Below are 14,947 nucleotides of genomic sequence, written 5' to 3'. Positions count from 1 at the left end.
GGCTACTGATTTCTGTATGATAATTTTATATCCTGCTACTTTGCAGGACTGCTTTTATTGTCTAAGTATTATTATTTCTCTGTGTTTTTCAGGTTCATGACATCATCTGCAAAAATCCAATTCTCATGTCTCTAGAAGTTTCTTCTTTAAATGCATTAGCTAATACCTCCATTATAATGTTAAATAGTGGTAGAAACAATGGGTATCTTAGTATTTCCTCATTACATAAGATGCTGGCTTTGGAACAAAGACATACATACTCATGTAAAGGAAGTATTACTCAGTTCTTTTTTTCTTCAATGTTTTTGTCACACAAGTGTTGAATTTTGTCCAAGGCTTTTTTGGCATCCGTGGAGATAACCTTTTCTATCTTAGATCTAGTAATATGGTATATTATATTAATGGATTTCCTAATATTGAATCAGCCTTACATTCCTGGATTAAACCCACCTGGTCGTGGTGTATCATTTCTTTATGTGTTGCTAGATTCTGTTCACTAATATAATATTTAGACTTTTATAACAGTAACCATAATTGATACTGGTCTGTAATTTTCTTTTTCTTTTTAATACTGTATTTATCAGGTTATACTTATTCCTTATATTTTTGTTTATTTGTGCTTTCGCCCTTTTGTGATTAAATTAGCTAGGTCTCTAATTTGTTTATTTATTTATTTTTATAATTTTATTTATTTTTCCCCCAAAGCCCCAAAGTAGATAGCTGCATGTCATAGCTGCACATCCCTCCAGTTGCGGCACGTGGGACGCGGCCTCAGCATGGCTGGAGAAGCGGTGCGTCGGTGCGCACCCGGGATCTGAACCCAGGCCGCCAGCAGCGGAGCATGCGCACCCAACCGCCAAGCCACAGGGCCGGCCCGCTAATTTGTTAATTTAAAAAAATAGGGTTTCTTGATTTATTAATTAGATCTTTTTTCTAATTCTCTATCTCATTAATCTATGGTTTTATCTTTATTATTTTCTTTTTATTTACTTTTTTGTTCTTTTTCTAGCTTTTTGGGCTAGGAAACAATTCACTTACTTTCTTTCATTTTTGATGATAAATGTATATAAAAATTATGAATTTTCCTCTGTTGCTTTAAGTAAAGCTCACAAAGTCTGCGATGCAGTTTTATTGTCAATTCATTAGAAGTTCATAGTTTTAGCTTATATTTCTTTCACCCAAGAGTTAATAGAAAGTTTATTTATTCCCAGGTGAAAGAGCCCCTTTGAACAAAAAGTTATCAATAATTTCTACTGTTCTTTTGCATGGTGATCCGAGTACTGTCTGTAATACTTCTACTTTATGAATTTACTGGTTTCTTTATGAATATGTTCATTTTTGTTCCTGTTCTATCTGCACTTAAGAAGAAGGTATGTTATCTATTAACAAGTGTAAAGTTCCATATAGCAATTAGGTCTACCTCATTGACTATGTTGTTTAGGTCCTTTATATCCTTACTTATTTTTTGTCCATTTGATTTGTCTTATACTGAAAATAGTATGTTAAAGTCTCCTATTGTCACTGGGTTTCTATCTTTGTCTCCTTATATCTCTTATATAGGTGGATGCCATTATTTCGTGCATAATCCTAACTTATATCTTAATTGTGGCTTTCACCATTAAAACATGTCCTTCTTGGGGCTGGCCCAGTGGCATAGTGGTTAAGTTTGCACGCTCTGCTTCGGTGGCCTGAGGTTTGCAGGTTCAGATCCCAGGCACAGACCTATGCACCACTTATCAAGCCATGTTGTGGCAGGCGTCCCACATATAAAGTGGAAGAAGATGGGCGCGGATGTTAGCCCAGGGCCAATCTTCCTCAGCAAAAAGAGGAGGATTAGCAACAGACAGCTCAGGACTAATTTTCCTCACCAAAAAAAAACCACAAACATGTCCTTTGTGATGTTTAATGTGTTTTGATTTAGATTCTATTAGTCTGATACCAGGATTTTTAATTTCTGCTTTCTCAGTGTTTCCATTTGCCTGGTATATACTTTTATCTATTCCTTTATTTTTAGTCATTCTGAATAACTTATAATTTTATTATAATTATTATGTGTATGTTATATTTACTATGTTTCGTTCTCTACATGATATGTTTTCTTTGCCATTTTTATTTTGTAAATTTCTTTTGGTGTTCTCTCAACTGTGACGTTATTTTGTTATTGTTATATTTGCTCTGTTTCTTTTTCTACATGATGACAAGTTTTCTTTACCTTTTGTTTTAATTACATGTTATTTAGGAAGGTTTGTAGTTTTGTTCTGGTTGTTACCTTTGTAAAACTAGAGAAGTATACTACTAGTCTCATTCTCTTCCCCTTATAAGTTACTTGATCTTTTTGCCTAGAAGCCCTGAATATGTTTTTTTTATTGTTAATGTCTAATAATTTTAGTAGAATATTCTTGGAGTTGCTTATTACAGGTTAATTTTCTCTGTAATAATTTTCTCTGTACTTGGTTAGCCCTATCAATTTGTAGATTTAGGTCTTCTTTTATTTCCAGAAATTTTTGTTGAATTACAGATTTCAATATTAGTTCTGCTCCACTATTTTATCTTCAGCGACTCCACTGATAGGCAAATTCCATCTTCTTTGCTTGACTTCCAATTCAACCACTTCTCTAATTCATTTTACTTCTCTTTTTGGTGAGGAAGATTAGCCCTGAGCTAACATCTGTTGCCAATCCTCCTCTTTTTCCTGAGGAAGATTGGCCCTGAGCTAACAGCTGTGCCCATCTCTCTCTATTTTATATGTGTGACGCCTGCCACAGCGTGGCTTGATGAGCGGTGTGTAGATCCATGCCCGGGATCCAAACCTGCAAACTCCAGGAAGCCAAAGCAGAGCCTGCAAACTTAACCACTACGCCGCTGGGCCAGCCCCATTTTACTTCATCTCATTTTCATTCTCTTGGTTGTTTTCCTGCTTTTCTTCAATGTTCTATATTAAGTTTTATTTCAAATCTGTTCTTCTTTGGACATTTTATAATTTAATATTTACTTCTGATATAATTTTGTCTTTTTCTTCCATTTCTTTGTAGAGTTTAATCAACTGTCAGTTCATTTCTTCTTGTTTCTTGAACATTTCTGCTCTTAGTTTTTGATTTCTGATTTAAAATATTTTTATCATATCTCTAAATGCTTGTTTGAGGATATTTAATAAAACTATATAGTTGTATTATAGTTTTTTTCTGCTTCACTACTGTTTTTCTGGGGGAGGGTTTCATCAGGTGAATTTTTTTCTCAACTGATGTGATATTTCTAAATAGTAATTTTATATAGACAGAGTGTTTGCTCCTCAGGATTTCTGTGGAGAGAGCTAACTTATTTGGGTGGTTTATGAAATTTTTAATTCAAGGGCACCATCTTGTTTCAGTGTTTCAAAATATGGTTTCCTAATTGTATGGCTTTTATTGGGGGGGAAGGATGCTGTGCGTGGAAGGGATGTGTGTCCTTCAATTTTTTTAATATTTTATACAATTCTATATATATCTTATAGCCCTTTGTGTTGCTGGTGAATATTTTGGCTAACCTCTACTCTTTTTATGATCATTTTATTAGGTATTTGGGTATGGAAATTCTGTAAGTAATATTTAATCTGTTATTTAACCTTAAAATCTTAAAGCCAATACTTTTTAAATATGTATAGACTATTTTTTTAGAGTAATTTTAGATTCACAGCAAAATTGAGCATGAAGGAAGAGATTTTCCATATATCCCTTATCCCCACACATGCATAGTCACCCCATTATCAACATCCCCCACCAGAGTGGTACATTTGTTACAAATGGTGAACCTACATCATTATCACCCAGAGTCCATAGTTTACATTAGGGTTCACTCTTGGTGTTGCACATTCTATGAGTTGGACTAATTTATAATAACATGTATCTACCATTTTAGTATCATACAGAGTCGTTTCATTGCCCTAAAACTTCTGTATGCTCCAGCTATTCATCCCGCCCTCCTCCTCTATACATCTGTTTATACAGTTTAAAAATATTCATTGTTGGGGCCGGCCCCGTGGCTTAGCGGTTAAGTGCGTGCGCTCCACCACTGGCGGCCTGGGTTCGGATCCCGGGTGCGCACCGACGCACCACTTGTCCAGCCATGCTGAGGCCGCATCCCACATACAGCAACTAGAAGGATGTGCAACTATGACATACAACTATCTACTGGGGCTTTGGGGAAAAAAAAGGAGGAGGATTGGCAATAGATGTTAGCTCAGAGCTGGTCTTCCTCAGCAAAAAGAGGAGGATTAGCACGGATGTTAGCTCAGGGCTGATCTTCATCACAAAAAAAAGAAAAAATTCATTGTTAATCTTGTCCTATTGATATTAAAATGCCTATAAGTAAAAATTAGATTAAAATCCTAAATAAATGTGTCTTTTACATGAAGAGTCATGACAAATAAATCCACTCATAGTATGGATTAGTTTTTTAAATATACATATTCTAAATTACGACGGTGAATCCAGTTTACGCTTTTCCATTTACATTAGTGCTACTAAGACACTCTAATATGCTATCTTCATTATCCATATCATCAAAAAAAGATTAATTTGTAGTCAATATACACTATTTACTAAGCTAGTAAAATAGACTAATGCCCTCTGAGAACATTTCAACAACCATCTTAAAAGAAGCAGAAAATTCAGCTTAACACAATTCTTTCTGGTTAATTGACTTTTTACTTTATACTACCCATACTTTGTTCCTCACATTCTATGACACTCATTCATTATGTACTTATTCTATCAACAAATATTTAATAGTTGTCTATTATGTGTCAGGCTCTAGTAATACACTAGTGAAAAATACAGATAAGATTCCCTACCCTTAAGAGGCTTATATTTTAGTGAGGAGTTACAGACAAGAATCATAATGTAACATATGACAATATGGTAGAGTGCCTGGGATGGGGCGGATATGGAGATGGGGGTGGTTACTTAAGGTATGGCAGTCAATAAAATCTTTAAAGATATGATATTTGAACAGAGACCTAGTAAAGAGGTTACCATACAAAGACTTTAAGAAAGAAGTTTTAGGAGAAAAGCAAGTGCAAAGATAGTTGAGGCAGGAACCTTGGAGGACCAGCTAGGAGGTCAGTTTGCTGGGGTGTAGAGAACAAGCAAAAGAATGGTATGAAATGAGGCAGAAGCTGGCAAGGAGAAGATCATGTAGGAGGCCATGATAAACAGTTTGGATTTTATTCTGATTGTCATTGAGAGCTACTGGAGAATTTTAAGTGGCGGTACAGTATTTTCTGATTTGTTTTCAAAGATCACTGATTACTGTATGGTGAATAGACTGAGGGGCAAGAATGAGAGAGATGAAAGAGCAACGAAAAAGCTGAGGCAGCAGTCTATCCAAGAGGCTTGCTCCAGGTGGCTTCAACTAGGGCTGTAGTAATGGAGAAGATGATGAGTCAATGTAGGTAGCACATGTTGTATGGGGAGCTGACAGGACTTGCTAAGAAATTGACTTGCAGTTTTAAGGGGAAACAGTAGAATCTAGGATAATGCCTATGGTGGTGCCCTTTATTACAATGCAGAAGACAGGGAAGAAATTGGAGGCAAAGCGGAATGCAGGTTCCCCTGAGGTAAGGAACTGTCTGTCTTTTCCTAGCCCTCACACAAGCAGATGTAGAGCGGGGAGGAAGGAGATATAAAAGATGTGAGCACGATATCATACCAGCACCATTTGTCTAATCCAAAATGCTAGGGTCATAGATCTAGCCTATGCTGGGGGTAGGAAAGAAAAGAACTTTGAATCAACTAAGCTACTGACGTTTAAAAATGAATAGGTTGAGTTTTAGAAACTGAAATATGATAATTGAAAGTGGCCTGAAAAGTTATGGAATTGGACCAAGATGTTCAGGAAGATGCAACCCAATGGAAAGAGGTGTTGATAGAGCACAGCGAACATGGTAACAGGAAAAATTAAAACTCTTTCATGTTTATTCCCCAAGTTTTTCAGAACACTCAATAAATGAAGTTCCAAAAGTGACTCAGGAATGAGGAAGTGGTCAATTGTATCAAAAAGCTGTTGAGAGCCAGCCCTGATGGCCTAGCAGTTAAAGTTTGGTGCACTCCGCTTCAGCGGCCTGGCTGTGGTTCCCAGGCGCAGAACCACACCACTTGTCTGTCAGTAGCCATGCTTTGGTGGCAGCTCACACAGAAGAACCAGAAGAACTTACAACTATGTACTAGGGCTTTGATGTGGGGTAGGGGGGGAAAGAGGAGGAAGATTGGCAACAGATGTTAGCTTAGGGCTAATCTTCCCCCTGCAAAAAAAAAAAAAATGCTGCTGTGACGTTTAATAGGATGAAGACAGAGAACTGACTTTCGCTATGTGGCAGTGTCTGATCACCCTGATGAAAGTCACTTTAGTAAATGGCAGAGACACAAAAGCAAAATTGGAGCGAGTGAAAAAGAGTGCGGGAAGTGAGGAAATAAAGGTAAAAATTATAGACAATCCTTCAAGAAGATTAGCTACAAAAATATATGAGAAAAAAACAAGAGCAGACCATTTTTAATAATAATGGCAGCTTAATTCCTAGCATGCTTTACAGAAATGTCACTTTTATTCTTCAGCAATCCTCTGCAACCAAAGTATAGAATAGTGCAGGAAAAAGTAATTTTCAATTAGATTTTTTTTTTCTTACCTTCACTGATTAAATTTAATGTGTCTTGTTTTCCATCTCCTTCTTGTGACTGACTTGGATCCAGTGAAGTCTGAGAAAGGCTAACTTCAGCTGATAACTGGTCAAGACTTTGATAACTTTTTCTGTAAAACAAGGGTAAAATATTACTTGAATTTCTTCTCATAAAAAAGAACTTCAAGAGATATTCTTTAATGGTTTTCTTCAATTTATTGAATTTCTGGTTAATTTCTCCCCAATTTTTCCCCTTAAATTTGTCTTTATCATGGCTGCAATATGATCTCCATTACACTTTTCCCTCTACCCTCTTTGGAGGTCTGTTTAATCCACAAAAAAAGGAAAAGATAAACAATTTGTCAAACAAATTTAAATCCTTACACCAATTTTTTTTATCCAGATAATTAAGAAATGGGGACTTCCAGTTATTACCAATTGTCAAAGGGGCGTACTCTTAATGCAGAAACAAAATTGACATAACTTAATAATGACCTAGTGTCTCCTAAGCACTTCAGAGTTCTTCAATGCCTTGATATTTTTACAGATGGTTATTATATAACAATAATAACAAATTTTTATTACAAATCCTTATAATTTAGAAATATAAAACATGGGTAATTAAATACCTATTCGCGTTAATACACCATCAAGCTAATTAACCTCCTTCCTTCATCTATTTATTATTGTGATCCCATTTTCCATTAAATAAATTAATGAGAAGTGAATTATAATCGAAAAATTCAGTTATAAATGGAAAGTTGATGAAGGTTTACTATTAAAGTTTCCTCATATTTGTTTTGTCAACTCAAGAGATATATGCAGCTTTGGTGTTAATGACATTTCAAGTAAGAGAACAGAATCCATTATTATTTCCAAATATAAATGATCTAGGAAAAGGAATGTTTTTCAGGCTCAACATTTATTTCCCAAGGTAGCCAAACCCTAACTAATTTCCTAGAAATGTCATATATTCTACAATAATGTTATAGGAAAGCATATATAATTTAAGGAATCTTTCCATAGCTATTCTCTATTCATACACACAAGAGTAGACTGACTTACAAATTTCTCAAAGATAAGTATATTAAGTAAGGGGGATATACACAACAGATATCTATTTTTTTCCTCTACGAAACGAAGAGAAGAATGAGGTGATGGAAAAACTTTACGAGTTTACAATACAAGCAGCATTCTCACTTTGTAACATGATGACTTTTTAAATGTCGAGAGTATAAAAGTTCTTAATTATATTTTTAAGTACCAAGATTCTATTGTAGGAAACTTCTGATAATTATAATAGATAAGAGGTATATAAGCTATACAACATGTAACAAAAAAATAATACCCAATATTTACATAGCACTTACCAAATGCTAGGCAATGTTCTACATATTTTATATATATTAACTTATTTAATCCTCACAACTACCCTAAGAGGTGGGAATTGTTACTATCCCCACTGTGTAGCAGAGGAAACTGGAGCACAAAGAAATCAGATTTGAACCTGGTAGCCTGGCTCTAATTCTGACCTCTTAACTACTATGCTATCTCCTCTCCAGTATAGGAAGAAAATACTTGGCTTCCTATTTTATTAAAAAGTCTTCTTAAAAAACAGCCTTGTTTGCTGAATAGACCATGTAAACTATATTGTATTTAATCATATTGCTGAAAATTTCACTTGATTTCCATTAAAATCTTATTTCTTTAACCATAGAGGAAAGCAAGAACACAAGAATTTAATAAAGGAAGTTATAAATAAGTTTCTTGTTCACACTATTTTTCTGTGCCTAGTTAGGTAGTAGCCTTGCTTTTAAAACTGGCTTAAGATAAGTTTCTGACATTGATTTTTCCTCATAGGAAACTTATTATTATTCAATTTTTAAAAATTATATACAGAAATATTTACAAACAACAAATTACCCAGAAGAAAAAAAAGACAATTCATTTGAATATTTTAAGTAAGGACTGAGAGCTTGACAGCACACATTTACAGTAATCTCAAGGACTGTCACCCACTTGAGGGAGGACAGCCTGTAAAAGCAGCCTCTGACAACAGAAAATGAGCTTTCTGCATGACCTATCGAAGTTCCTTTTAGAGTATCACACTTCCAAATCCAAAGTGATTTTGGGATCTTTCTACCCTTTAATATGTCACATTTAGTGAGCAATCCTTGAGTTTATAGGCTTTACTCAACCAAATGCCAACCGATATAGAAATAGAATTTGGTAGACAATGATGTTCTGAAGCAATAATAAAAATTCCAAGCCAAAATTAAGCATATTATTTATAAGATAATAATAACAGTACCATACGATATCTTCCCTGCATGAAACTGACTACAGACCCACCATATGGGAGGAATCTAGTTCAGCTGCTTTCAGTAATGACAAAGAATGGGTTTGGTTTCCAGATTCTTACCTGATTTCCACTGCCACGGGCAGCTCCATCTGATAAACATGTTTTATCATGGAGTAAACTATCTGTCTATGGGAGTTCTATCTTTAAAAGCTCCCCACTAAGTCCTATCTTAGAATTCTACACTCATTAACATCACACTGTAGGAGTTAAATGTAACCCACTAGACATATCAAACCAATTAATAGTCTATTACTATTTCTCAGAGCAGAATTTTTAAAGTAGCAATAGTTTACTTCATCAAAATAAGAATCCATATAGTAAGAGTCATGCATTATGACTATATAAAAGTTTAGTTTAGGGCCGGCCCGGTGGCGCAAGCGGTTAAGTGCACGCGCTCCGCTGCGGCGGCCCGGGGTTCGCTGGTTCGGATCCCGGGCGCGCACCGACGCACTGCTTGGCAAGCCATGCTGTGGCGGCGTCCCATATAAAGTGGAGGAAGATGGGCACAGATGTTAGCCCAGGGCTGTCTTCCTCAGCAAAAAAAGAGGAGGATTGGCGGATGTTAGCACAGGGCTGATCTCCTCACAAAAAAAAGAATAAAAAAAAAATAAAAGTTTAGTTTAATCTGTGCCTTTACATTGTTAAATATAATTTAAATTAAACTTTTAGGAATTATGTCATATGTCACAAGCATTTGGGACATAATAAAATCCATTGCATTTAATATCTAACTATTTAGGAAAGTAACATCAGCATCATGGTGGAGTGAGCTTCCCCCACTGAACTCTCCCCCTTTAAGACACAACAAAAAGGACATTCATATTCCAACAGAAGTTATTCACACAACACAAGGGACATCTGAGGCACCCATGCATCGTACACCTGAGGGGTGAGGTGCTAGAATCCCCAGAGGAGGTGGAAGGAGGTAAGAGGAGCTCCCTTCCTTCCCCAAGGTCTGCGACCCTGAGACTGAGACCATGCGGCTCTCAGGGGGAGGGCCGGCACAGCCCTCTGCCGGAAAACCAGCACTCTCCAAGATCCCTCAGCCCATGGGGAATCCCCTTACGGAGGGAGCAGAACTGTTGCAAATGTAGTTTTGACAAGCTGGCCCTTCAGGAGAGCAGAGAGCAACAGGGAAGCAAGAAACCTCTGGGATTGGGGAGGCGAAATAAGCGCCACCCTCTCCCCCGCCTGCCCGGCACTTCAGCATAGTGGCCCTGCAGCATTAGCTCTGTGGTGCTGCAGCTCGGCCCTGCCCCCAGCACCAGTGGCGGCAGTGCGCCCATGCCCCGCCCCCAGTGGTGGCTCTCCAGAGCCCCAGCACCAGTGGTGGCAGTGAGCCCACGCCAAGGCCCCTGCAGTGGCAACTCCCCCATTGCCCCGGCCCCATCAGTGGCAGCAGCGCGCCCACCCCCAGCACCAGGCGGCAGCCCCCCAGAGCCTCGCCCCCAGCGGCAGCGGCCCCCCAGAGCCCTGGCACCAGCGACGGCAGTGTGACCACACCCTGACACCAGCGGTGGCAGCGCACTTGCACTCTGGCCCCAGAGGCGGCAGCCCCCTGGCGTCTGGGCAACAGCAGCAGTGGTGCACCCACACCCAGGCCCCCGTGGCTGCAACCCCCCAGCTCCGCGGCCCCACCAGAGGCAGCGGCACCCCAGAGCTCCTGCACCAGTGGCAGTGGTGCGCCTGCACCCTGGCACTAACAGCTCAGGCCTGAGCATGCCCAAGTCCCAGCTGCTCTGGCTCAACAGTGCCATGGCCCCAGCTGCCCCAGCTCGACCACGCCATGGCCCCAGCTGCATTGGCTCAACCGTACCCTGGCCACAGCCCCTTCGGCTTGACTGCACCCTGGCCCCAGCTCCATCTGCTTGACCATGCCCTGCTGCCGGCTCCTTTGTCTCAACTGCCCCCTGGCTCCAGCTGATTCTGCTTGGCCACAATCAGTCTCCAGCTGACTTGGCACCAGCTACTTTGGCCCAGCCATGCTCCAGTTCCAGCTTCTTCAGCCCAGCGGCCCTCCAGCTCCAGCTCCTGTTTCTTCAGCCCCACCTGCGCTTCATCTACAGCTGCTTCAACCCAACTGCACTCCAGCTCCAGTTGTGTGCACCAAGCCATGCTCCAGCCCCAGCCGTTCCTACACTCCAGCTCCAGTTACTTTCGCTCAGCCACACTGAAGCTCAGCTGTGCTTCAGCTCCGGCTTCCTCAACCCACCCACACCCGAGCCCCAGCTGCTTCGGCCTAGCCGCACTCTAGCCCCAGCTGTTCCCGTGCTCCAGCTCCAGGTGTTCCTGTCCTCCAACCCCAGCAGCCTCCACTCAGCCGTGCTTCAGTTCAGCCGTGCCTCAGCTCAGCCTCGGGCCAACCAGAGCACCTGTGGATTGAGGCAGGCACAGAACACACAGCTCTTGACCCCCACCCAGTGGCAGCAAGAGGAAACTTCCACCAGGTATTTTCACTATGACGAAAAATAAGCCAACACCGACAGGCACTAGGCAAAAATATATTAAATCTCCAAACCAAAAAGAAAATGACAAGCACCCAGAAATCAACCCTGAAAGAACAGAAATGTATAACCTTAATGACAGAGAATTCAGAATAGCTATCATAAAAAAGCTCAACGAAATACAAGAAAACACAGACAATTTAATGAAATCAGGAATTTCTTCACAAAAGAGATTGAAACTATAAAGAAAAACCAATCAGAAATCTTTGAGATGAAAACACAATAGAGAAGATAAAGACAAATCTGGAAGCCTTAAGCATCAGAGCTGACAATATGGAGGAAAGAATAAGCAATATTGAGGACAGCAATGCAGAAATGGTCCAGATGAAGGAGGAAAGCAAACTAAGACTAAAAAGAAATGAAGAAACTCTCCAAGAAATATCCAACTTAATTAGGAAATCCAACATAAGCATTACAGGTATTCCAGAGGCAGAAGAGAGGGAAAAAGGAGCAGAGAACTTGTTCAAAGAAATAATAACTGAGAACTTCCCAAACCTGGGGAAGGAGCTGGAAATACTAGTGAATGAAATCAACAGATCTCCTAAATATAGCATCACGAAAAGACCCACTCCAAGGCATATAGTAGTAAAGCTGGCAAAAGTCAACAACAAAGAAACAATATTAAGGGCAGCTAGACAAAAAAAAAATAACATACAAAGGAATTCCTATCAGGCTCTCAGCTGATTTCTCGACAGAAACTTTACAGGCTAGAAGAGAGTGGAACAACATATTCAAAATTCTGAAAAACAAAAACCTGCAGCCCAGAATACTCTATCCAGCAAAATATCCTTCAGATATGATGGAGAAATAAAAACTATCCCTGATTAACAAAAGCTAAGGGAATTCATTGCCACAAGACCCCCACCACAAGAAGTGCTCAAGAAGGCCCTCATCTCTGAGAAAAAAAACAGAGAGGGATATAAAGTTTTGAACAAGGAAGAAAATAGGTCAACAAAACAAGAAAAATTGCAGCTCTCTATCAGAATAGATTAGCAAACACTTAATTATAAAATCAAAGATCAACGGAAGGAAAACACCAAAAATAAATATAACCTCATCGTGTTAAACACCAACTTACAAGATAAGATGGAATAAGTTGTGACAACAATAACTTAGAAGGGGAAGAGGAAAGAGATCGAATCGACTTAGTTTAAGGGAATAAGAGGCCATCAAAATATGGACTATCACATCCACAAGATTTTTAATACAAACCTCATGGTAACCACTAACCAAATAACCAGAACAGAGTCACACACAATAAATGTGTGTGACATTTAGAGAACCTCCATACAGAACTACCAAACTGAATTGGTAGTTCGAAACACACGGGATGAGAAACAAAAGAAATGCAAAAGAACTGGAAAATGAGCAATAAAATAGCAACAATAAGCCTTCATATATCAATAATTATCCTAAATGTAAATGGACAGAACTCTCCAATCAAAAGACACAGAGTGGGTGGATGGATTAAAAAACAAGATGCAACAATAAGCTGCTTCCAGGAAACACATCTCAGCTCTAAAGACAAACACAGGCTCAGAGTGAAAGGATGGAAGACAATACTCCAAGCTAATGGCAAACAAAGAAAGCAGGTGTTGCCACACTTATATCAGACAAAGTTGACTTCAAGATAAAACAGGTAATGAGAGGCAAAGAGGGACAATATATAATGATAAAAGGGACACTCCACCAAGAAGACATATCATTTAAAAATATATATGCACCCAACACAGGAGCACCAAAGTACATAAAGCAACTATTAACAAACCTAAAGGAGATATTAACAACAACACAATAATACTAGGGGATCTTAACACCCCACTTACATCAATGGATAGATCACCCAGACAGAAAGTCAATAAGGAAATAATGGACTTAAATGAAAAACTTGATGAAATGGACTTAATAGATATATATAGAGCACTTCATCCAAACAAGCAGATTACACATTCTTCTCAAGCGTGCATGGAACGTTCTCAAGAATAGACCATATGTTGGGAAATAAGGCATGCCTCTATAAATTTAAGAAGATTGAAATCACAACAAGCATCTTTTCCAACCATAACACCATGAAGCTAGAAATCAACTACAAGAAAAAAACCAGGAAAGAGATAAAGATGTAGAGACTAAACAACATGCTACTGAACAACCAATGGATCATTGATGAAATTAAAGGAGAAATCAAAACATATCTGGAGACAAATGAAAATGAAAATACACTGTACTATATATGAGATGCAGCAAAAGCGGTCCTGAGAAGGAAGCTCATAGCAATACAGGCCCACCTTAACAAACAAGAAAAAGCCCAAATAAGCAACCTCAAACTATGCCTAACAGAATGAGAAAAAGACGAACAAACAAAGCCCAAAGTCAGCAGAAGGAGGGAAATAATAAAAATTAGAGCAGAAATAAATGAAATCGAAACAAATAAAAAAAAACAGTAGAAAGGATCAATGAAACAAAGAGCTGGTTCTTTGAGAAGATAAACAAAATTGATAAACCCTTAGCCAGACTCACCAAGAAAAAAAGAGAGAAGGCTCAGATAAATATAATTAGAAATGAAAAAGGAGAAATTACAATGGATACCACAGAAATATAAAAGATTATAAGAGAAATACTATGAAAAACTATACACCAACAAATTGGACAATCTAGAAGAAAGAGACAAATTCTTAGACTCATACAACCTCCCAAAACTGAATCAAGAAGAAATAGAGAACCTGAATAGACCAATCACAAGCAAAGAGATTGAAACAGTATTCAAAAACCTCCCAAAAAATAGAAGTCCAGGCTTCTCTGGAGAATTTTACCAAACATTCAAAGAATATCTCATACCTCTCCTTCTCAAACTATTCCAAAAAATAGAGGAAGATGGAACATTTCCCAACACATACTACAAGGCCAACATCACCCTGATACCAAAGCCAGACAAAGACAATACTAAGAAGGAAAACTACAGACCAATATCTCTGATGAACATAGATGCAAAAATCCTCAATAAAATATTGGCAAACAAATACAGCAATACATTAAAAAGATCATACACCACGATCCAGTGGGATTTATACCAGGGACACAGGGATGGTTCAACATCCACAAATCAATCAATGTGATACACCACATTAACAGAACAAGGAATAAAAACCATATGATCATCTCAATAGATGCAGAGAAGGCATCTGACAAGATACAACATCCATTTATGATAAAAACTCTCAAAAAATGGATATAGAAGGAGAGTACCTCAACATAATAAAGGCCATATATGACAAACCCACAGCCAACATCATACTCAATGGGGGAAAACGGAAAGCTATTCCTCTGAAAACAGGAACAAGACAAAGGTGCCCACTCTCGCCACTCTCATTCAACATGGTCCTGGAGGTTCTGGCCAGAGCAATTAGGCAAGAAAGAGGAATAAAAGGACTACAA

General features: G+C 38.6%; 2 protein-coding genes across 9 annotated transcripts in view; one reads left to right on the top strand and one right to left on the bottom strand.

Moving 5' to 3' along the window:
• SLC25A40 (solute carrier family 25 member 40) overlaps window positions 1-6,665 on the top strand; it is a 78,464-nt gene extending 71,799 nt beyond the window's left edge. For all 3 annotated transcript variants that reach the window (XR_015556133.1, XM_087448186.1, XM_087448252.1), the window contains one exon: window positions 93-6,665. Coding sequence is in view for 2 of the 3 variants with exons in the window: in XM_087448186.1 (XP_087304312.1) it covers window positions 93-100 (8 nt within the window). In the remaining variant the exon portion in view is untranslated. The remainder of the gene's footprint in view (window positions 1-92) is intronic.
• Window positions 1-14,947, bottom strand: part of RUNDC3B (RUN domain containing 3B) — a 171,555-nt gene that overhangs the window by 14,283 nt on the left and 142,325 nt on the right. For all 6 annotated transcript variants that reach the window (XM_004431307.3, XM_014788146.2, XM_004431308.3 and 3 more), the window contains one exon: window positions 6,659-6,780. In XM_004431307.3, the coding sequence (XP_004431364.1) occupies window positions 6,659-6,780 (122 nt within the window). The remainder of the gene's footprint in view (window positions 1-6,658; window positions 6,781-14,947) is intronic.

This window comes from Ceratotherium simum, chromosome 1, assembly GCF_057802395.1.
Source record: "Ceratotherium simum simum isolate JZ-2026a chromosome 1, ASM5780239v1, whole genome shotgun sequence".
NCBI classification, from domain to species: Eukaryota; Metazoa; Chordata; class Mammalia; order Perissodactyla; family Rhinocerotidae; genus Ceratotherium; species Ceratotherium simum.
The sequence above is the reverse complement of the archived record's forward strand: the minus strand, read 5'-3'. Positions and strand labels throughout refer to the sequence as shown.